General features: G+C 49.0%; 3 protein-coding genes across 5 annotated transcripts; all 3 read left to right on the top strand.

The window, feature by feature from the left end:
• Positions 1-1638: 1638 nt before the first annotated feature.
• Positions 1639-8098, top strand: PSME3 (proteasome activator subunit 3). 2 transcript variants are annotated; one of them, XM_077164294.1, is made up of 11 exons: positions 1639-1889; positions 2574-2606; positions 2727-2789; positions 3004-3108; positions 4006-4054; positions 4705-4817; positions 5023-5091; positions 5202-5269; positions 5369-5423; positions 5551-5637; positions 6350-8098. In XM_077164294.1, exons 1-11 carry the CDS (start codon positions 1848-1850, stop codon positions 6428-6430), a joined length of 765 nt encoding a protein of 254 aa, XP_077020409.1. In that variant the 5' UTR covers positions 1639-1847; the 3' UTR covers positions 6431-8098. The 2 variants fall into 2 exon arrangements, with proteins under 2 accessions (XP_077020409.1, XP_077020408.1); XM_077164293.1 differs by lacking the exon at positions 1639-1889 and adding an exon at positions 2291-2474.
• Positions 8099-8207: 109 nt separating this feature from the next.
• AOC2 (amine oxidase copper containing 2) lies at positions 8208-14944 on the top strand. The gene is made up of 4 exons (XM_077164292.1): positions 8208-10975; positions 13045-13330; positions 13566-13695; positions 14039-14944. The coding sequence occupies exons 1-4, from the start codon at positions 9388-9390 to the stop codon at positions 14303-14305; spliced, it is 2271 nt and encodes a 756-aa protein (XP_077020407.1). The 5' UTR covers positions 8208-9387; the 3' UTR covers positions 14306-14944.
• Positions 14945-15199: 255 nt separating this feature from the next.
• On the top strand, positions 15200-21838 carry LOC143687367 (amine oxidase [copper-containing] 3). Of its 2 annotated transcripts, XM_077164291.1 has the most exons (5): positions 15200-16231; positions 16367-16942; positions 18341-18626; positions 18987-19116; positions 19896-21838. In XM_077164291.1, the coding sequence occupies exons 1-5, from the start codon at positions 15343-15345 to the stop codon at positions 20169-20171; spliced, it is 2157 nt and encodes a 718-aa protein (XP_077020406.1). In that variant the 5' UTR covers positions 15200-15342; the 3' UTR covers positions 20172-21838. The 2 variants fall into 2 exon arrangements, with proteins under 2 accessions (XP_077020406.1, XP_077020405.1); XM_077164290.1 differs by having other exon boundaries at positions 15200-16942; positions 19896-21827.
• Positions 21839-22061: the final 223 nt, after the last annotated feature.

The following is a 22061-nucleotide window of genomic DNA, read 5'->3' as shown; positions in this document are numbered from 1 at the left end:
GGTTTTAAGTTTTTATAAAGTCAAATCTGCTTATCGTTTTTCTTGGTAATTTATATTGCTTAAAGAATCATTCCTAGATCCAGAAGTGACTTTTCTATTATTTTAAGCATGTGTGGTCCTCCTAAAATTGGTGTTGGGTGGCATAATGTGGAACTAGATTGGTTTCCTCCTAGTATTCCTAAGTAGTTGTAGTCTCTACAGCCGCTTCTTCCTCTTGGATTTCAGGAGACCCCCTCTAGAGAAGGAGAGTGGAATCATCTCCAAAGACTTCTAATATAGGCCTGGTGTAGTCCCACATTTCTGCCTGCTTTTTGCCAGAAAGGCATGGAGAAGTAATTTGGGCTTAGAGAAATTAACTTGGGCTTCTAGAGAGGTAGGGCATATAGAAGTTAAAACTGAGGGTTTGGAAATATAGACTTCCTGGGTTCAAAACCTGTCTCTTTCACCAACCCTGTGACCTTGAACAAGTTATTCAATTGTTCTATGCTTTGTTTTCTCATTTATAAAATAGGGATAATGTATCTATCACAGAGTAGTATGATGATTAAGCTAGTACATGTAAAGCATAGAGAATAATGCCTGAGACATAGTAAGTACTCTGTGTAACCTGCTGCTTGGGGAGTAATCAGTGTGAAGGATTGTGAATAATCACAAACACCCTGTCATTGGTCAAACAAATATTTATTGAGGACCTACTATGTGCCAAGCACTGTTCTAGGTCTAGGAGGATAAAGTGGTGAACTGCTCTAATAGTTTATATTGTAAGGGAGAGATTTTGACCATATAAACAAGATAATTTCAGATAAGGTAGGTATGATGAGGAAAATAAAAGAGGATAATGTGGTGAAGAGAAGGGGCAAGAGCAGGTGAAACTTCTTCAGTTGGGGATTTCAGGAAGGTCTCTCTGAAGACATTTTAGCTAAGACTTAAAAGACAAGGAGCTATGAAAAGAACTGTGGAGGCAGGTCATACAGAGTGGTAGGCTATGGGCATGAGTTATGGATTTATTCTGTTAGCTGGGAAGCCAGTGAGGATGATAAGCAGAGAAGAGGCATGATGTTGCTGATCTTTTAAAAACTGTTTACTTAAGTATAAGATACATAGAGAAAAAAGCATAAATTCTAAGCATACAGCTGTGTAGCCTTGGATGAGACCTTCACTCCGGGAGTCAATTTGCCCATCACCTATCTTTGATGTCTAGAAGTTTATGAGTAGGTGGTGGGGAAAGGTGGGGAAGTCTGGTACAACTGAGTTTGTCTTCTATCCACAACATTTGAACTTCAGTGGACGAACTGCAGCGGGAATCGCTGACTAGCCAGAGAAACGAGCGCCGGGGTCTCCGGCTTCCTCTGGCCGACGTCACCGGGGTGCGACAGGTCGTCTGTCCTGTCCTCGGAGCGGTTCAGGTCTCTTCGGTGAAGGCGAGTTCCGGGTCAAACGGTTTTTTAGTCTCTTTGAGGCCCAGTTCTCAGTAAACCTTCCTCTACCGCTCTCCCGCTTGCTTCACCCCTCTCGGACACAGCAGCCTGAGAGATGAATCCCGCCCGGAGGGTATTGATTTGAGGCCCCGCGCGGCTGCGCAGGGCACGTGCGTGCCTCGGTTGGAATCCGGGCGATTGGCTGTGACGTAACTTCCGGTGTGAGCGGCGAAAGCCGGGAGGGCGAACGAGAGAGCTAGCAGGCAGCGGGCGGGCGGACAGGCATAGGGAGGGAGCCAGCGAGCAGTGAGCCAACGAGGGCGGCGGCGTCCCGAGGGCAGCCGAAACCGCCCCCCGCCCCACTGCCCCCCTCCCCGGAGCCCACAGCGCCTCCGGTCTCCAGCGGAGCGGACACGGCCCGACCCGGCCATGGCCTCGTTGCTGAAGGTGGATCAGGAAGTGAAGCTCAAGGTAGCGGCACCGGTCGGACTTCCTTACCCCTCGCTTCGCTCCCACAGCAGTCTGACCGGCTCCCCCACTCCCCATGGCGTCTTTGTCTCCCTGGGGACGCCAGCTCCAAGCTTCCGCTCGGTTTAGCCCAGCCCCCCACTCTTGGAGACGGTATCGGGAGGAAGGATAATATAGGGTGGCCTTGTATACCCCGACTAGTAATAGAGAGCCCCGGGGACACCTTGGTGGACACGTGTTGGACTCAATTCTTTAGTGACACCTGGAAATCCCCCAACCCAGCAATGTCCCCGCCCCCGGACTCTAGCTGCCACCCCTGTCCTTGGCGTCAGGCCTGCGTGGTATCATAGGCCAGGTCTGAGTAGGGGTTGGCACGTTTATGAGCTCACATCCCCTCTACCTATCTTTTGTCTGCTATCAGAGGCAGACGGCCTCAGACACAGGGAGGGAGGGAAGGAGGGAGGGAAGACAGGGGTGCTGTGCTGCCCTTAAGCCCCTCTTCCCTCTCCAAAGATGGAGAAATGGATCCTCAAAAGAATAAAGTATTTACAGTCTGGGGGCCTCTCAGCTTCTCATTATAATTACAAGGTGAGGGAAAGGCAGCTAACTGGATTTTGGATTCTCAGCCCAGTCCTTAACTCTGTTGCTCTTACTGAATTACTTTTTTTTTTCTTTTGTCAATTTTAGGTTGATTCTTTCAGGGAGCGGATCACAAGCGAGGTGAGTGAAATAGAAAAATTAGTCTTGGTTAATAATTGGGAGTTTCTCATGGCGGAGGGTGTCTGTAGAGAGAGACCTTTCCATAGTTGGTAATTCTGCTGTGTTTTCACTCACCTTTAGGCAGAAGACTTGGTGGCAAATTTTTTCCCAAAGAAGTTGTTAGAACTTGATAGTTTTTTGAAGGTGAGAGATCCTTTGTTTTTTTTCCCTTCTCTTTCCTCACATTCCCCATGTTTTTGGCCTTGGTCTTTCTAGCAAATGAGACAGATTGTGTGTTGATTGTATTTTTTTTGTACTGTACAGCATGGTCTCATTTCTTATCCTTCAGATGAACATACTTCTTTGTTCACCTTGAAAAGACTAAGGGTGTTTTGGGGCTGGGCCATCTCTCTTTCAGGAACCAATTCTAAACATCCATGACCTAACTCAGATCCACTCGGACATGAATCTCCCAGTCCCTGACCCCATTCTTCTCACCAATAGCCACGATGGACTGGATGGTGTAAGTGTCCTTCTGTATTTATCTGTTTGTTTTTAAGCAGTAGGTTCTCTGTCCTCAGCATTTTGTCGGTTTGAATGTGTACAGAGAGGTCAGTAGGATTTGGATTTTGAAACCAGGCCTCTGAATCTTATGAGCATGAGCACTCCAATATACTCGCTTTTGACTCTGATGTTCATCTATAGCATGAGAATATTTGACTTCTTTTCTCAGTGTTAGAGTGAGCTTCAAATAGGACTAAACTAACTATGGTTTCCCTCAGGTTATCTGATCTGTTCCTTTGGCTCTAAGCAAGACTTTGTTTCAGTGACTTGAATCCTGTTAATAGAACAAGAAGTTCTTGCTGTATAACTCCAGTCCCTGTTTTTGCTGTGCTTCTTTAGCAGTCATATGCCCACATGCTACTATAATACTGATGACATTGTATCATTCTTTGTTTGCATTACTGTCTCATTGATAGAACTTGCATTTCTGGAGGCAGAAACTGCCTTAATCATCTTTGCAACCTCAGCAATAGCATTGTATCTCGTACATAGCAGGTTCTAAATACTGTTGATTGAATATTGTATTCCTTTGTGGGAGAAACAAATTTGTACATATTCCCTTAGTGAACCTCACTTTGCTTTTATCAGTTCCTTTTTTTGTATTCTTTATAGAACCTCCCCTTCCCCCATTTACTTAATGCCTCGTATTTCTTGAAAGATTGATCTTCCTAACTAGAGTGTAAGTTGCTTTGTGGCAAGAACCTTTTCCTAAAGCTTTATGTGTGCTAAGTAAATTGTTCATAATTTGATAAAACAACCTGTGTGGTCAAGGAAGGGATTAAACTTGAAGGCTATCTGGTGCATGGGGATGCAGGTGTTTAAGATGGGCTAATTCCCACCACTTTTGTATCCTTAGCCCACTTATAAGAAGCGAAGGTTGGATGAGTGTGACGAGGCCTTCCAAGGTAAGAACAACTCCTACCCTACCCTCTGACCTGCAGTCCTGAGAGGCAGTATGAATCTGGTGCACTCCTTGTTGGGAAGCAGTATCTGATTTTATTTTTCAGAGTCAACATTTCCAAATCCTCCAAACATGGTCATTATATAGCCCCTAAACCTGATTTTCCAGTGAACAGGGAGGTTTTGATTTAGTGTGGGCTGCCAAGGGAGAGAGACTGTAGGTAGAGACTATGCATCTCAGATTTTTCATAGGGTCCCTTTCATGTTCTTTTTTTCCCCCTTCAATAAAAAAGTCGATACATTAAGTCCTTAGAGCATGTATTTATTTTAATATCTTTATTCTTAAATATTTTGGCATACTTTAAATACTCATTTGTTAACCCGTAAATTCTCTGTTTGATTTTAATAGTGGCATCATGGTTTGTAGTGTTGTAACAGATAGAGTTTTTTTTTTAACATGGGCAGGCACCAGGAATCGAACCCGGGTCCTCTGGCATGGCAGGCAAGCATTCTTGCTGCTGAGCCATCGTGGCCCGTGTTGTAACAGATAAAGGTGAAGATAGCATTTCATGGATCTGAGGAGGAAGAGAGGAAGGTGGGAGTTCTGTGCCCTTCCCCTCACTCCAGTCATTTGGCATCTTCACATCCCTTCCAGGAACCAAGGTGTTTGTGATGCCCAATGGGATGCTGAAAAGCAACCAGCAACTGGTGGACATTATTGAGAAGGTGAAACCTGAGATCCGGCTGCTGATTGAGAAATGCAACACGGTGAGGCAGGGACCAGTGACCCATGGGCTCGTGCCATAATGGGTGACAGGCTGGAGGCATAGAGGTGGTATCAGGGTTGGCAGAGTCGATGTCTTGGCTCCTTTGCACCTGGTGTGTGCCCCAGCAGCAAGAATTGTATACTTCATGACTTCAGCAGAAAAGGCCAGGGTTCTAAAATAAGTGTTTTGGTTCCCTCACCCTCCAGGTCAAAATGTGGGTGCAGCTTCTGATTCCCAGGATAGAAGATGGGAACAACTTTGGGGTGTCCATTCAGGTAATGTCTTGCAACTGGCAGTATCTCCCCTGCTTTTTCCATTTTCCAGTTTTCTTTGAGGCTTCTCTGGATATTCTGAGAGTGGCTTTTGACTTACCTGTTGTTTTCAGGAAGAGACAGTTGCAGAACTAAGGACTGTTGAGAGTGAAGCTGCGTCTTACTTGGACCAGATTTCTAGGTAGGGTAGCTTGGACTTGGCTTAGGAATTGTGGGCTGGTAAGGTGGTGGGCACTATCCAGGGTCACCTGCAGCTTCCTCTTCTTCTCTCTCCTTCCAGATATTATATTACAAGAGCCAAATTGGTTTCTAAAATAGCTAAATATCCCCATGTGGTAAGTAAGGGTTTTGAGACTGAGGGTGGAAGTGGTAGGATAGGGAGGAATATCTGCTTCTGGGATAGAGCTGTCTGTGGACAGTCAGGCCCTGGGAAATAGCCTTGTCCTCTGCCCCACCTTTCAGGAGGACTATCGCCGCACCGTGACAGAGATTGATGAAAAAGAATATATCAGCCTTCGGCTCATCATATCAGAGCTAAGGAATCAATATGTGAGTATCTGTGGTCCCTGCCCACACTTGCCCTGGCTTCTTTTTGTTCTGTTGATAATTTTCTTGCCACTCTCTGCGGGGGGTTAAAATAGGGGAGAGGCGGTAAAATGAGTAGAACAAATTCTACTTATAAATTGAGTATCGAGAACCATGAAATCATTCATGGTTATCATGAATGATAATCCTTTCTAGAAGGATTATAGCTAGATAATCCTTTCCACCTGGGTAGGAGAGGAGGCAGTATAAAATAGTGGTTAAGAGGTGGATATTAGAATCACACACACTACCGTTTGGAACCAAGGTCTACCCTTAATGTGTGACCTTAAACAACTCGCTTATTCTCTCATACGTCATTTTCTTCAGTTCTATAATGGGACTTAAAAAGTATTAACTCACAAAGATGATTTTAAGACATAAGTGAAAATAACATTCTTGGTACATGATAAGTGCTCAATAAATTAATCAGTATTAGATGCCTGGGACTTTGGGGATTGGTCACAAGGCCCTGGAACTTCTATTGGGAGTGTAGGAGAGGTAGGCCAGACATTCTGAATGTGCTTTCAAGTGAATGAGATCAAAGTGAGGGTAATTTGTGAATGTTTGGGGGTTTGCGAAAAATCTGAAATGTATAGTCTCTACCTACAGTCTTTCTTTTTTCTCTGTGAGGTAGGGGTAGAACTGATGTGTGATTTCCTGATCCTTTTTTTCTCAGGTTACTCTACATGACATGATCCTGAAAAATATTGAGAAGATCAAACGGCCCCGGAGCAGCAATGCAGAGACACTGTACTGAGGCCAGGGCCAGGGCCAGGGGACTCTGTGAGTCTGGCTCAAGACCGACATTGCCTTGGTTTGTTACATGACTATCGTGATGGGGAAACTGGCTGGAAATAGTAGTCACACCACTCTCTGTTTTTAGTTAGAGTCTAATGAAACTCTCATCTAGTTCTGTGACGTGTTTACCTCTTTTTTCAGGCCTCAGGAACTCTTCTATTTCCTTCCCTAATACCCCACACCTGAGCTGTCCTAATCTCTGGAGAACTCCAGGTTTGTGCGTGCAGGATGTTGGCACAAGCATGCTTGTGCTTTCTCTTCCCCCTTCCCTCTTTCCTCTGTCTTGTCCTTTGTAGTTCCTTGCTTTTCGTGATTAATTGGTTAGAAGCTAAAGGAACTGGAAAGATGCTAGGTGTTTGTTTGGGAACTGGGGCAGAAAGGGAACCCAGTTCCTCTCTTCCTGATGTAAGTTAGTGTCTCTTGCCTCTGAGACATTGGACCCTCTCTGCCATAGTTCCTCTGGTGGTGACTTAGGTTTCCCATCTTTATACATCCCATCTTGAGCCTGGTCAGGACAAGAAACACCTCAGACCTTAAGTCAAGTTCCTAGCTCCTTCAGATGTTTTTTGTCATGAGGGTTTTCACATATACATCCGTGCTTGCGTGTACACACACATACAGACATGCAGGCACATGCCTTCCTACTTCATTATGTAACAGCTTCCCCTCCCCTGAATCCTGTCACACAGACCCCTTTCAGAAGGAAGTAATAGTTATCTTGGTCATCATGCACCAGACAAAGTCCTGGGCCCATCCCCTCTTCTGATACTGTAGCCTCTTGGTGCCTAAAGTGAGAAGAACTGAGAGATGAGAAGTAGAGGGTTAGGGAAGGCACCTTTCCTGTGCAACAAGGGTCCCTTTTGATGTTATTGCAAAGGCTGGTCCTCTTGACTGCTCATTTGCCTCCTGCTAGGCCAGTTGTAAATTGGGGTGGGGATGTCTGCAACTGTGAGGTCCAGATGCTGCTGCTGCTGCTGGGCTTTCCTTTGGGGAAGTTTTTCTCTTATTTATAGTATTGTGCTTCCAAGGAAAGCAGTCATTTGTGTGTGTATATGTGTGTGTACATGCACACATTGTGTGTATGTGAAAATCTGCTGGGCAAGTCAAAACCATAGAAGAGTTGCCTCCTATTTCTGGTAATCTTCCAGAGAAATCCTTCATTGTTACAATTTTTGTGTTACTCCTTATCAATCCCACCTTTGTTGTTCTACCACTACTGGTGAGTTGATATCTGCAGTCAGCCTGCCAGTGACTGTGTCTGCTCCTGACTTTCATTCTTCCCCTTGTCTCCATCTTCCAACCTGCTCCCTCCCCCATCATATCTCCACCTGGGATGCGTCACTTTTACTCCCAATATGCTATAGAGAAGGAGTCAGAACATGTCTTCCCATGAATAGTACTCAGTAACAAACCAATTGCATTTTTAGTTGGGCAGTGCCCCTACCCACCCTCCTGATCCCTCCCAACCTAAAACCCTTCCCTCCTATCATGTGTTTCTCAGTTTCCTTTTTTGTTGGATTGTTCCCTGTCCCTCCTCCTCACCCTACCACCTATGGATCGTAATGTAAAATTCTTTTACCATGTCAAGGAATTATTAAAAATACAGGTACTTTGACCTCTTTCTAAAGTTGCAGACCCTGGTGTGATGCTCTGGTGGCTAGGGACATACCCATACTTAAGTGCTTGTGTGTGCATTTGCATACCCACCTCCACATAACACCCCATCCACCCTTTTGGGTTGTTCTTAGAACAATGAAACTGTCTCTTTCTTCAGAGTAATGGAAAAAAACAAAGCTTCTGGCTACTGAGAGGCAAGGTTGGGCCCTTTATTTGCGTACTGTCTGAATTAAATCATGTGAAAGTTAGCTTTTCCCAAACCTAAGCTATCTTCTGTTCCCACCCTCTTCAGGCCCCAGTTCTTCCTTTCCCACTGATATCCGTGAACTGCCAGTAGAGGCTGCTGTTGTTCCATATGTGGGAAATAACCTGGGAGTGCATCATACTTCCCAGTCTCCTTACTTTATACTCAATCTCCCCTCCATGAACCATGTCTCCAGTTTCTTGAGATACCAGAGACTCCTGGTCTTGGTTTTCAAATTGCTTCGAGGACTCCCTCTAAAATAAAGTTTCCTTAGTTTCCACCTAGCCTTCTGGGTTTCCAATGATCCCCTTGTCACTGCAAAAATTTAAGATCTTGAACAACAGAGAAATATCTTCATTCTGTTTGAAATAAGTAACAATAGCCAACAATTTTTTAATGCCTACCTTCCTAGGCTCAGTTATGCACTTCATGTGTATAATCATATTTAATATTCAGTGATTTAATAAGGTTTTTATTGTCCCTTCTTTATAGGCAAGGACACTGAGACTAGGATAAGTAATTCCTCTAAGGGCATACAGTTTAGGAAGCTGAGATTGGTGTACAAGTCTGGCTGCTAAGCCCAGGTCCTCAGCCACTCAGGCAGAACTAAAAGTGCTTACTAGTGAACAGAGCAATGGATTCTGGAAGTATATGGTTATAGTTGCTGCACATTGCATTTAGGACTTGACTAGGTGTCTCAAGTTTGCAATTTTCAGACTCATTCTGAGTGAAGGTAAGAGTTGAGCATTAATTCAGATGCCCTCTCATCAGGTCTGAATGGATGGAAATCCGTAGTTGGTACTGACTGTGATTCTGGTAGGGGTTCAGGGCATGGGAAAAGACTATGCACGTGGAAGTAGTACCTTAAGCCAAACCACAGGAGAGAAAATAGGAACAGAATTGCATGAATCAAGGTCAGAAATTTTCCTTTCCAACCCACAGGGTGGAGTTTTCTCCATTCCTATCCATCCTAGTGAATATAAACCCTGATTTGATGTCAGTAACTGAAAGGAGCAGCTGGTAGAACTCTTGATTTTCAGCTTTCAGCATCCAACATGAATCTCAAGGTAGTCCTTGTGTTCCTGGCACTATCCCTCATTACCATCTTTGCTCTGACCTATGTCCTGCTGAGCAGCCAAGGTGGGTCCAGGCAGCCTTCCCGCTGCCCCTCCATATCACCTAGTACCCAGCCCTGGACACACCCTGGTCAGAGCCAGCTATTTGCAGACCTGAGCCAAGAGGAACTGATGGCTGTGATGAGCTTTCTGAACCAGCAGCTAGGGCCAGGCCTGGTGGATGCAGCGCAGGCTCGCCCTTCGGACAACTGTATCTTCTCAGTGGAGCTGCAGCTGCCTCCCAAGGCTGCAGCCCTCGCCTACCTGGACAAGGGAAGGCCCCCACCTGCCCGAGAGGCCCTGGCCATCGTCTTCTTTGGTGGACAACCCCAGCCTAATGTGAGCGAGCTGGTAGTGGGGCCACTGCCCCAGCCATCCTACCTGCGGGATGTGACTGTGGAGCGCCATGGGGGCCCCCTGCCCTATCACCGACGCCCTATGCTGGGAACTGAGTTTTCCCAGATGTGGAGGCATTTGAAAGAGGTGGAATTTCCTAAGGCACCTGTCTTCCTGGCTTCTGTCTTCAACTACAATGGCTCCACTCTGGCACCCATTCCTGCCACACCTAGTGGCTTGCACTCAGGAGACCGTGCTACCTGGATAGGCCTCTACCACAATATCTCAGGTGTTGGTATTTTCCTTCACCCAGTGGGGCTGGAGCTACTGCTGGACCACAGGGCTCTGGACCCTGCCCATTGGGCTGTCCGGCAGGTCTTCTATCATGGGCACTACTATTCAGACTTGGGCCAGCTGGAATGGGAGTTTAAGGCTGGCCGGCTGGAAGTGGTTAGAGTCCCTCTACCTCCGCTAGATGGAGCTTCATCTCTGAGGTCCCGTATCTCCCCAGGTCCTCTTCCCCCTCTTCAGTACTGGCCCCAGGGCTCCCAATACAGTGTTAGAGGGAGTCTGGTGGCATCCTCCCTCTGGACATTCACTTTTGGCCATGGAGTGTTCACTGGAATGAGGATTTTTGATATTCGGTTCAAGGGCGAGCGAGTGGCCTATGAAGTCAGTGTCCAGGAGTGTCTGTCTGTCTATGGTAGTGATTCACCTAAGACAATGATGACCCGATACTTGGATAGCAGCTATGGACTTGGCCGTCACAGCCGGGGCTTGGTGCGAGGAGTAGACTGCCCCTATCAAGCCACAATGGTGGATATCAATATATTGGTGGGCAAAGGGACAGTCCAAGTCTTCCCAGGGGCTGTGTGTATATTTGAGGAGGCCCAGGGGGTCCCCCTACGAAGACACCGCAATCAGTTTCAGAGCCATTTCTATGGTGGTCTGGCTGGCTCAGCCCTTGTGGTCAGATCTGTGTCATCTGTAGGCAACTATGACTACATTTGGGACTTTATGCTGTACCCCAATGGTGCACTTGAAGGACGGGTCCATGCCACGGGCTATATCAACACAGCTTTCCTGAGTCGGGGAGAGGAAAGCCTGCTGTTTGGGGCCCGTGTAGGGGAGCGAGTGCTGGGGGCACTGCATACCCATGCCTTCCACTTCAAGCTGGACTTGGATGTGGCAGGTAAGTGCTGAGGGGATGAGGATTAAGAGTTGGGGGTGAGGCAAAGCCAGGGTAGTCCCCTAAATCAAGCCAGAGACCTTTGGAAGGGCCAGAGGTTGTAGCATCAGGATTTATGCCAACAAGGAACAGGGACTGATTTGAGTATGTTCAACTGTAGTCTTTCTGAAATGCTGGGTTACAGTATATCCAGCAAAAGGTGGAAAGGGCTCCCCTGCCTAGTCCTCATCAGTCAGCCCTCTGATGAGTTTGTGAAACTAGTTTAAATGTAATAACTGCCTAGCTGCCTTAGCCCTTGCTGCACACCCTGGGCTGGAGTGACACTGGATATATAGTACTGAAGCAACATGACAAGGAGGTGGACACATTAATGGGGCTGGAGTTGGGACTTTTCTGGGTTCTCCTTAACTCTAATTGTAAGGATCAGTAGATGCGGGGGTGGGGAAGACAGGGACCTGAGCAGAGGTAGGAGGGCAGTCTTATATAGAAGCTTCCAGGGTAGGGGTGGTTCTGGGGCATGAGATGGGAGAGTGGTTATAGCTGGGGGTTGCTCCACAGGATTTCATGCAACTGGGAGCACGGGATAGTGGCCTTCTCATCTTGTGAGGAGGGTCATCTCATTCCTCCCAGCACATGTCATCACAGTGAGCTCTGGTGACATGGCAGGCATGCAGTAAGCTTGCTGCAAGCGTAGAAAGAGATTTCTCAAGTAGGGCTCAGTACAGAGAGGACTTGCTGCTTGTGACAGATTGTCAATGGCAGAAAATAACTATCTTATCAAATAATAGAATTTTAGATCCAGAAAGAAAATTAGAAATCTATCAGATCCTCTTTATTTTACAGTTAGGGAAACTAAGGGATGGGGGCAGGGGGAGGAGATGTAGGGCAGGAAGTGATTGCCCAAGTATAAGGCAGTGTGGCAAAGTGTATTTCTTGTGAAACATTTTCTTATTGTCATGAGCATAAAATATTTTCTGATCTCTGGGTGTGTGGTGGGGGAAGGAGTGGTGAAGGTGGGGGAAGAAGAAGAAAAAATATAATTGAAATGAGAATATTAACTAGATTCTTTGATATATTTGAAATATGACTTCTCTGATTTGAAGTTTCTCTTGAGCACTTTTGGCACTAAAGAACCTTTCTTGGGAAGTAAAATCAGGTAATGTATATTGGATTCCTAGTGTGCTGTGAGGGCTGACAGCCTGTGTCAGACAAACTCACGGGGAGAGGACCAACAGAGACGCTAGCCTTAGTAGGAGTGCCTCCCTATGCCAGATGCGTTCATATGGACCTCATTTAAAGGAGCTAACCGTCCAGTTAAATACCTGCCTGAAAAAGAAATAGTATGTTAACGAGTGCAGAGTGGGGTGGTACAGGTTATGAGTGCATTAGAATTTCAGGGAACTCCCAGACAATTTAAAGATCTAAATCTGCCTGCTTTCAAAAAAGACTGGCAGTTGCTCCAGCTTTGTTGATAAAGGAGGAGTGGGCAGGAGAATATGGAAGGGGATTTTTTCCAGCCAGCTTCTAAGAGACAAATATCATTCCTTTTGTAGTTATGAGAATATTAATAGTGCTACATGTGCTTGTCCATTTATGGAACACAACTGCATTTGTAGCTCAGTGGACCATCACAACATCTCTGTCAGGTGGATAGAATAGCTTTTATTAGTGAGACTGAGAGTAGCAAAGAATGGGCCCCCGGTCTATTGGGTACAATAGTACTACAAGAACTTTCTGTAATGATGGAACTGTTCTGTATCTACACTGTCCAGTATGTTAACTGCTAGCCACAAGTGGTTATGAAGCACTTGAAATGTAGTGTGACTGAGGAACTGAATTTTTAATCTAAATATCCACATTGTGACTAGCAGTTATCATATTGGGTGGGTCAGATTGGAAGAAGTCAGGGACTGGCACGAAAATCCAGCCCTTCTGGCTCCTAGCACGGAGTGTTCTCGGATACACTCCACACTGCCTTTTGTCAGGCCAATGCCATGGCATCATGGGGAAATTGAGAGGCCTGTCAGAGCGACTTCAGTTGGTGTGGAACTCCTCTCCCCTCACTCTGGCAGGGATGAAAAACTGGGTAGTAGCTGAAGACGTGGTATTTAAACCCGTGGCAGCCCCCTGGAGCCCGGAGCACCAGCTGCAGCGCCCACAGCTGACTCGGCAGGTCCTGGAAAGAGAGGACCTGGCAGCTTTTTCCTTGGGAAGCCCCTTTCCCCGCTACGTTTACCTGGCTAGCAACAAGACTAATGCCTGGGGCCACCAACGCGGGTACCGACTCCAGATCCTCAGCCCCCCTGGCATACACTTGCCCTTGGAGAGCGCCATGGAGAGGGCCCTCAGCTGGGGGAGGTGAGGAAGCCCCTGGGAACTGGGTGGTAGGGAGGGATGACCCTGTCCCCATCCCAGCTATGGAGAACTCAATTCTCTACCCAAGGCTTATCATTTGTCCCCATACCTCCCCTCACATCCAAGTAAGATGTGGAGTGGGAAATGATCTTACACGGATTCTGATCCCAAGGACTCCTGAGCTGACAAAGGCCCTTGACATTTCCTGATGCTATCTTCCTACAACAATTTTGGCCAGATTCCAGCTTGCGGTAACTCAGAGGAAGGAGGAGGAGTCACAGAGCAGCAGCATCTACTACCAGAATGACATCTGGTCGCCCACCGTTGTCTTTGCTGACTTCATCAACAATGAAACCCTCTTAGGAGAGGTTGGTAGCCCTAGGAACAGAGGAGAGGGGTTCTTTTGTGCCTTGTACCTTGGCCTCTATGCCTTGTACCTTGGCATGGTAGGTTTCCAGTTCTCAGGTTCAGGGACTGAGTTTTATGACCAACATGGCTCATCCCTCCTCAAGTGAGATTAGCCCTGGGACACTAACCACCCTAGAGCTTCTTACATGGATCACTGTGACATGTTGTGTAGTCCTAAGCTGGTTGGCTGTAGTGTGGGCAAAGGTGGAAGCAGAGTTGAGGTTGGAGGTTTGGTGATGGTGGTTGGGGAAGGTAGTTCTTTGGGTCTTGCCACCAAAGTCCTCCTGCTCCTCCTTCTTGCAGGACCTGGTGGCTTGGGTTACAGCCAGCTTCCTGCATATCCCCCATGCTGAGGATATCCCCAACACAGTGACTCTGGGGAACAAAGCTGGCTTTCTGCTCCGACCTTATAACTTCTTTGATGAGGACCCGTCCATCTTCTCTCCTGGCAGCATCTACTTTGAAAAGGGTCAGAATGCTGGGCTTTGCAGTGTCAACCCCATGGCCTGTGTTCCCCACCTGGCAGCCTGTGCCCCAGACCTGTCCCCTTTTTCTTATAGAGACTTCTAGTCCTGAGGGTGTGGTGGGACCGGAAGGGATGAGACCCGTGCGCCTTCCTCTCTGTTTTCACTCCCCATTCCCTGTGTCCATATTACAGTTGCTCTTCTGACACCTACCCTCTTAGGAGCTAGCCCCTTCCCACAATAAATTCCCATATATCCCTTTGGTTCACTCTCATTTTCTGATTTTGAAAACTGTTTGAAAAGCTTATTAAAGTGATATTAAAATATTCAAGCAAGAGCACTACAAATTCTACCACTCAGAAATAGCTAATTCACATTTGGTAATGAGTATATCAGCCATTTCTTTATATATGTGTATTCAGATGAAAGAATTGGTAGAATTCTGTAAAACAGATAAGAGGGTATGTGTAATTTTTAATAAAAAGTGTAAGAATTCTACTTGTATTTATTCCATTTGACTTTTTAAGGTATCTCGAGTCCCCCAGAGTATGTTCAGGATTCTGGCCAAGAAAATAGCAGAGGAGGAGATGCAGGGGGAGACAGATCTGGCAGAGGAATGTCACTTGGGAAGCTGAAGGGGCTGGGGTTGGGGTTTCCTTGTTCACAGTTACGGAAAAGAGAACATCTGGTCCTGGGCAGATGGGGGTTGGGAGAAGATGAGGGTCTGCTCTGCTCAGACCCAGCTCCTTGCTGGCATTGCATATCCCTGCTCAGGCTGGCCAGCTACATTATCTGGAAAATTTCCTTTCTCCTCCTTCACCCAACCCCTGCACTCTCCTTCAATTCCCAGTTCTAACCCTGACCCAGAGAACACACTGATTTGGATCTGGGAGGACAAGGCCATGTAAGGTCTGTGTAAATCGCTGCTGCCCTGTTTCAGACCCGCCCCTAATCCAGGCCCGCCCTGCCCGCTTCCCCCCAGCTTTCCCTGTGGACTTCCTACCCTCCAGTCTCCTATACCGTATTACCAGGAACCTCAGGCAGACTCCAGGAGCCCCAGACATAGCAACGAAGAAACAACTACTACTGCTGGCCTGAGAATACGTATGTCCACTCTGGTTCAATCCTAAAGGTCATAGGGCAATGAACCAGAAGACCACCCTGGTGCTGCTGGCTCTGGCTGTTATTACCATCTTTGCCTTAGTTTGTGTACTACTAGCTGGCAGGGGTAGAGATGGGGGTGAAAACATTCTGCCTCCTCACTGCCCCTCCGTATCTCCCAGTACCCAGCCTTGGGCACACCCTGGCCAGAACCAGCTGTTTGCAGACCTGAACCAAGAGGAACTGATGGCTGTGATGAGCTTTCTGACCCAGCAGCTGGAGCCAAGCTTGGTGGATGCAGGACAAGCTCGCCCCTCAGACAACTGTATCTTCTCAGTGGAGCTGAAGCTGCCCCCCAAGGCTGCAGCCCTGGCCCACCTGGATAGGGGAAGCCCCCCACCTCCCCGGGAGGCCCTGGCCATCATCTTCTTTGGTGGGCAACCCCAGCCCAACGTAAGTGAGCTGGTGGTGGGGCCACTGCCACACCCATCCTACCTGCGGGATGTGACTATGGAGCGCCATGGGGGCCCCCTACCCTATCACCGGCGCCCTGTGCTGGGACAAGAGTACCTGGACATTGACCAGATGATCTTCGACCGAGAGCTGCCCCAGGCTGCTGGTCTCCTCCACCACTGTTGCTTCTATAAACGCAAAGAACGGAACCTGGTGACGATGACTACAGGTCCCCGTGGTCTGCAGTCGGGGGACCGAGCCACCTGGTTTGGCCTTTACTACAATGTCTCAGGGGCTGGGTTTTTTCTCCACCCCGTGGGTTTGGAGCTGCTGGTAGACCACAAGGCTCTGGACCCTGCCCGCTGGACCATTCAGAAGGTGTTCTATCAAGGCCGCTACTTTGAGAGTCTGGTCCAGCTGGAGGAGCAGTTTGAGGCTGGCCTGGTGAATGTGGTGCTGGTCCCCGACAATGGCACAGGTGGGTCCTGGTCTCTGAAATCCCGGGTGACTTCAGGCCCAGCTGCCCCTCTTCAGTTCCATCCCCAGGGTCCCCGCTTTAGTGTGCAGGGGAAACGAGTGACCTCCTCACTGTGGACTTTCTCCTTTGGCCTAGGGGCTTTCAGTGGCCCAAGGATCTTTGATGTCCGCTTCCAGGGAGAACGACTAGCTTATGAGATCAGCCTCCAGGAGGCCTTGACAATCTATGGAGGAAATTCCCCAGCAGCAATGCTGACCCGTTATATAGATGGCAGCTTTGGCATGGGCAAGTACGCCTCACCTCTGACCCGTGGGGTGGACTGCCCCTACCTGGCCACTTACATGGACTGGCATTTCCTTTTGGAGTCCCAGGCTCCCAAGACATTACATGATGCCTTTTGTGTGTTTGAACAGAATCAGGGCCTCCCCCTGCGGCGACACCATTCAGAGTTTTACTCCTACTACTTTGGAGGCCTTGCGGAAACCGTGCTGGTCTTCAGATCTGTGTCTACCATGCTCAACTACGACTATGTGTGGGATATGATCTTCCACCCCAATGGGGCCATAGAAGTCAAATTCCATGCCACAGGCTACATCAGCTCAGCATTCCTCTTTGGTGCTGCCCGAAGGTACGGAAACCAGGTTGGGGAGCACACGCTGGGCACCGTCCACACCCACAGTGCCCACTTCAAGGTGGATCTGGATGTAGCAGGTAAGACGTCTTGGTTGAGGTGTGTGTTCCAGAGTGGCAGCTGAATGGTTGTCCCCATTTGCCCTGGGTTTTATATGGGTTATCCAGGAAAAGAAGATTTGATCAGACAGATATGGTTTGGGGTTTTCATATCCCCACCATCATCACTTTTTGCTGATTGCTGAGTTTTATTTGGATTGTGGCTCACTGGCTGGGTGCCCGCCTGCCAACTTCCCTCCATGAGGCATTAGAAAATCTTGGGAAATAGCAAATCTCAGAGAGGAGGCAGGATCTGGGTAAAAGAGCTCCCCTTAGCCCTCCTCCCTTCACTTTGAGGAGGCAGCCACTGTTTTTTGGCCCATTTCTCTGTGCCTGGCCTATGGTGCTGGTGTTTTGAGGGTCTGTTTGTATTCTGCTAAGTCACTGGCATAAGAGGGTAGACATGGGACAGGCCCAGGTTGTCCATCCTTGGTGGATGAATATCTTCTTCTCTTTGGGCACAATACACTTAAGGCGTGGGGTAGAATGGGTCCTGGAGATGCAGGTTGGTGGTCTCAGAGGAGCTAAGGCTATGTGATGTCACATTGAGGTGAATACCAGGTTTTAAAAAATTCTGCCTCTGAAATACCTTAAAACCCTTGCTGGGCCCTTCTGCCATCCCCTGTAGATGCCAACCCTCTTTCTGCCATGCCCTCCTCCATTCTTCCTCGTAGATCCAGGGTCCATTCTGTGCCCAGAGGGACCTCCAAATCCATGCCAGCCTCTCCCTCATGCAGGTCCCCAACCAGACTCCACCTACAGGATGGCTCCAAGGCCCTTCCCTTCGCACTTTGGCTCCTACCCATCTTGCAGAGCCTTCCCCAAACTCTGTTCTGGCATATCCAGTTCTCCCTGCCCCTAGCCAACATACACACTGACAGTTGACCTCTTTGTTTTTGTTCCTGCTTTGCCCCTGCCTTGATGCCCTTCCTGTTGTCTCTTGCTGGTGAAATCTTTTACGGTCAGGCTGACAGTTGCACACGAAGACCCCCTCTGCCAGCCTGCACCTGTGTTGCTGTAACTGTGAAGCTGCCTTGGCCACGCTTCCCTCATGGCACAGGGCAATCAGGGCTTGACCTGCCTGTGTCCCCTGGGAGTCCAGGAGGATAAGGATGAGGAGTCATCATCTGGATGCCCATGGCCCGACACAGTCCTGACTACTCATGAATGCTGAAGGATGAATGAATGAAATTATTAAAGAAATATTTTAATTTACAAGTCAATAGCTTTGGCTGAGGGACAGGGGATATCTTGGGGAGAGGGAAGGGAAGAAGGGGGTACACTCAGTTCTGTGCTTCTCTTTGCCCCCACTCTGAAGCCGGATGGGGGCAAGTCCAGAGGGGGTAGTCAGCTGCTTGACCGGCCCTCCCCCCCCGGTAGGTCTGGAGAACTGGGTCTGGGCTGAGGACATGGCCTTTGTCCCCTCGGTGGTGCCCTGGAGCCCCGAGCACCAGCTGCAGAGGCTGCAGGTGACCCGCAAGCAGCTGGAGACGGAGGAGCAGGCCGCCTTCCCCCTGGGAGGCCCCCTGCCTCGCTACCTGTACCTGGCCAGCAACCACAGCAACAAGTGGGGTCACCCACGTGGCTACCGTATCCAGGTGCTCAGCTTTGCTGGGGAGCCACTGCCCCAAAACAGCTCCATGGAGAGAGCCGTCAGCTGGGGGAGGTGAGTGCAGGGTGTCAGGGAGGAGGCCTGGGAGGTGAGGGTGGGAAAAGAAGTACTGGGAGGATAATGGGGAATTTAGTTTAAATATGTGTGAGGCAAGGTAAGATCTCAGAAATGTTCCCCCAGTTATCAAAAGGCGCCCCAGTGGGAAAATTTTCCTCTTGGAGGGCTAAAGGCCAGATGTGAAAACTCTTTTCTGTTTGCACGAGAGGGGCCTTTCTGTTCAAAGGGGATGGGTGAACAGGTGGACCTTGGGAAGGCGTTGGCAGACTGGCCGGTGTGGCTTTAGGGATGTGCAGCATTGAGTCTCCATGTGAGTGCAATGGGGAAGCTGAGGTCGGCTGACCAGTGCCTCCTTAGGTACCAGCTGGCCGTGACCCAGCGGAAGGAGGAGGAGCCCAGTAGCACCAGCGTCTTCAATCAGAACGACCCCTGGACCCCGACTGTGGACTTTGCTGACTTCCTCAACAATGAGACCATTGCTGGAGAGGTCAGCTGACTATGAAAGGGCCAAGGGAGGAAGGCGGGGACACACAAATGGGCCCCACCTTCTCTTGGCATGGGTGGGGAAGGTCCCTGCAAACCATTTCACCTACTCAGGGGTAGAGCTGACTCCTGCCTTCTGCATCTAGTGGGTCTGACCATTACCTCCCGAGGGACTCTTCCAGGCAGGGAGTTCATGTACAGCCGTGGGTGAGGGCCCAGGCCTCCTCTCGATACCGTAGAGGCCTCTAAGTCCTAGCTTCATGGAAGAGGACAGTCCTGAGGATGATAACATATCCTAGCCCCAGGACCCAAGGATGGTTGGAAGTCAGCAGGAAAGGTCACGTTCCTGTATCAGAAGCTTCTCCCCATCCTGGTTCGTGCATTGAAGGGTGCATTTGTGATATCAGCTTCTTTCTGCCTCCCAACCCATGATCTACCCTCCCCTATCCTCCTTCCCTCAGTTACAGTTTGGGAACTTGAGGAGAGTGAGGGGGAGAGAAACTGAGGTAGCCTACATGTGTCATCTTTCCTCTGGGGGTGGGTAGGCACATGGCATGTGTGTGAAATGTCATTTATGGAGGGCACAGGCCAGAATATATAGAGAGGAGCATGTATTGGCCCAATATAAAATTGACTAGCTCTGCTTTGACTTCTGAGTCAGCGAGGGAAAATTGTTTAAAGACCCTTGAGTCTTTCGAGGGAGGGCACATAGGTAAGCAAGACTCCTGTGGGAGGTGCATCTTTAGCAAGCCAGACCTCGTGACCCTCCTTCTCCCCTGCTAGGACTTGGTGGCCTGGGTGACAGCTGGCTTCCTGCACATCCCACATGCAGAGGACGTCCCCAACACGGTGACTGTGGGGAACGGGGTGGGCTTCTTCCTCCGACCTTACAACTTCTTTGATGAGGACCCCTCCTTTGACTCTGCTGACGCCGTCTACTTCTGGAGAGACGAGGATTCAGGAGACTGTGAGGTCAACCCCCTGGTTTGCCTCCCCGAGACCGCTGCCTGTGCCCCTGACCTCCCTGCCTTCTCCCATGGGGGCTTCTCCCGTAACTAGTTGGTCCCCGGGACAGACAATGTGGCCAGGGACCCCAGGGCCAGGGGGTGCTGGGAGAGGGAGAAGGGCAGCTTCCCCTCCTTTGCTGACTTCTCCCCTTCTTCACACCCCTGATGTCCCTTGTTTCCCTCCCCCAAGGCCTTTTCTTCCATTGCCCCCCCCCCCCCCCGTAGCCCTCCCTGCCAAGGCATCCTGAGCCTGTGATGCCTCTGACACAGTGGGGAGTGGGGGTGTGAGGGAGTGGGAGATGGGGGACTTTACAACCCTGTTTTGTTGATCCCAGAGGCACTGGGCTCCCATCCCAAAAAGGAGAGGAATGACTCAGCTGGGAGCCTGTGGTAATAACCAATCTTTTCCCTAAAGATTCCCCTGTTTTGCTTCTTGGCTTTCCCAAATCTCTTTAGGCCATTTGCGGATATCTCATGGGCCTCCCAGTCCCCCTTGGGAGGTGAGGATGGAGGCTCTACTATAGGGATTGTCTCCTTTGCCGCCTTCCGTCCCATCCAAGTCCTCTTCCTTCTCTCCCTTCCCACCTTCCTGGCCCTACCCTGGGTTGTTCCCCAGCTCCTCAGGGGATTTTCCTCTGCCCTGGCTCCTGGTGCTCCCCCAGCCTCACTTCTCATCTTCAGTCTCCTCCCCTGCGCCTGTATCTTTGGAAATTGCAAAGAATAAGGGGACATCTAGTTTGAGAGGAGAAGCCTTCTGTGGTCAGTCACCTATCCCGGTAGGGGTTGGCCACCCCACTCCACCCCCCACCTCTTGGTCCAGGTTTGTTCCCAGCCACTTCCCTCTGCCCAGTAGTATCTGCCTGCCTTGCACTCTGTGGAGGAGGATGTCCATAGTGATAGCAGGACTTCAAGTTGGCATTTTAGGTAGTTTCGTGGGGGCAGAGGTAATGAGCAGTATTCATTTTGTGCCTGGTCTTTGGGGACCAGATCCTGCAGCCGGCAGTGAGGGAGGCTGGGGTGGTACCAAGGGTGAGAAGCAGAAATCCCCAGGGATGTCCGATCAAATGTGGGCATGCAAAATGAGCGGGCCCCTGGTGAGGCGGTGCCTAAGCTGGGGCAGAGCTCGTCACCAGCCTCTAGGGTGTCCCGCTGCGGGTCCCTTGTCGCTCTTGGAGTCAGTCTGTTTTGTGGGTGGGTCCAAACAATTATCAAGAGATTGGAAACAACACAAACGTCTTTTAGTAGGGTTTGATTAGGTAAATTCGGATACAGCCTTCCAATGCTATACTATGCAGTTATAAAAATAATTATATTTCCTTACATACCAATAGGGATAATCTTCAGATGGAAAGGCCAGGTGTTAACGTGTGTACAGCGCGCTTCCCACGTGTGTTTACAAAGGGAGATCATATAAATGCATATCTGCTTGCATATGCATATTCAGAAGAAAGGCTGGTGACACTGGTGATGGGGATGGTAGCAGTGGGTACCTCTGGTTGCCTCTGAGGAGAACAGGGAGGTTGGGGACAGCAAGGGAAGGGACTTGGCGCAATGTACCCTTTTGTATATTTCGAAATTTGGATCATGTGACAATTATCTACTCAAAATAAATAAGAAATGGACTCAAACCTGTTCTGACTTTTTTTTTTCTTTTTTGGAATGGGTGGGGTTGGAAGGAAGAAAAGCAAGGGCGATTTAAGGAATGGACTCAGGACTAAATTTTCTCAAGTTTTTGAGAGTCAGTAGAGAGGGTGTGGACACTAGGAACTCCTTTACCTCCTCTTGCTTGCAGCCCTCTGAGGAAAGTGTTAAATCTCTGTCCAATGTCTCTGTCTTAGTAGAGGAAGACAGTGAGACGCCGTGGGAGTGGGGTGACTTCTGCCTCCCCGAAGCCCAGGGCAGGAGGTGAAGTTCAGGAAACAGGGATTTTGAATCCTGTTCA

This window comes from Tamandua tetradactyla, chromosome 6 (genome assembly GCF_023851605.1).
Source record: "Tamandua tetradactyla isolate mTamTet1 chromosome 6, mTamTet1.pri, whole genome shotgun sequence".
NCBI classification, from domain to species: domain Eukaryota; kingdom Metazoa; phylum Chordata; class Mammalia; order Pilosa; family Myrmecophagidae; genus Tamandua; species Tamandua tetradactyla.
The sequence above is the reverse complement of the archived record's forward strand: the minus strand, read 5'-3'. Positions and strand labels throughout refer to the sequence as shown.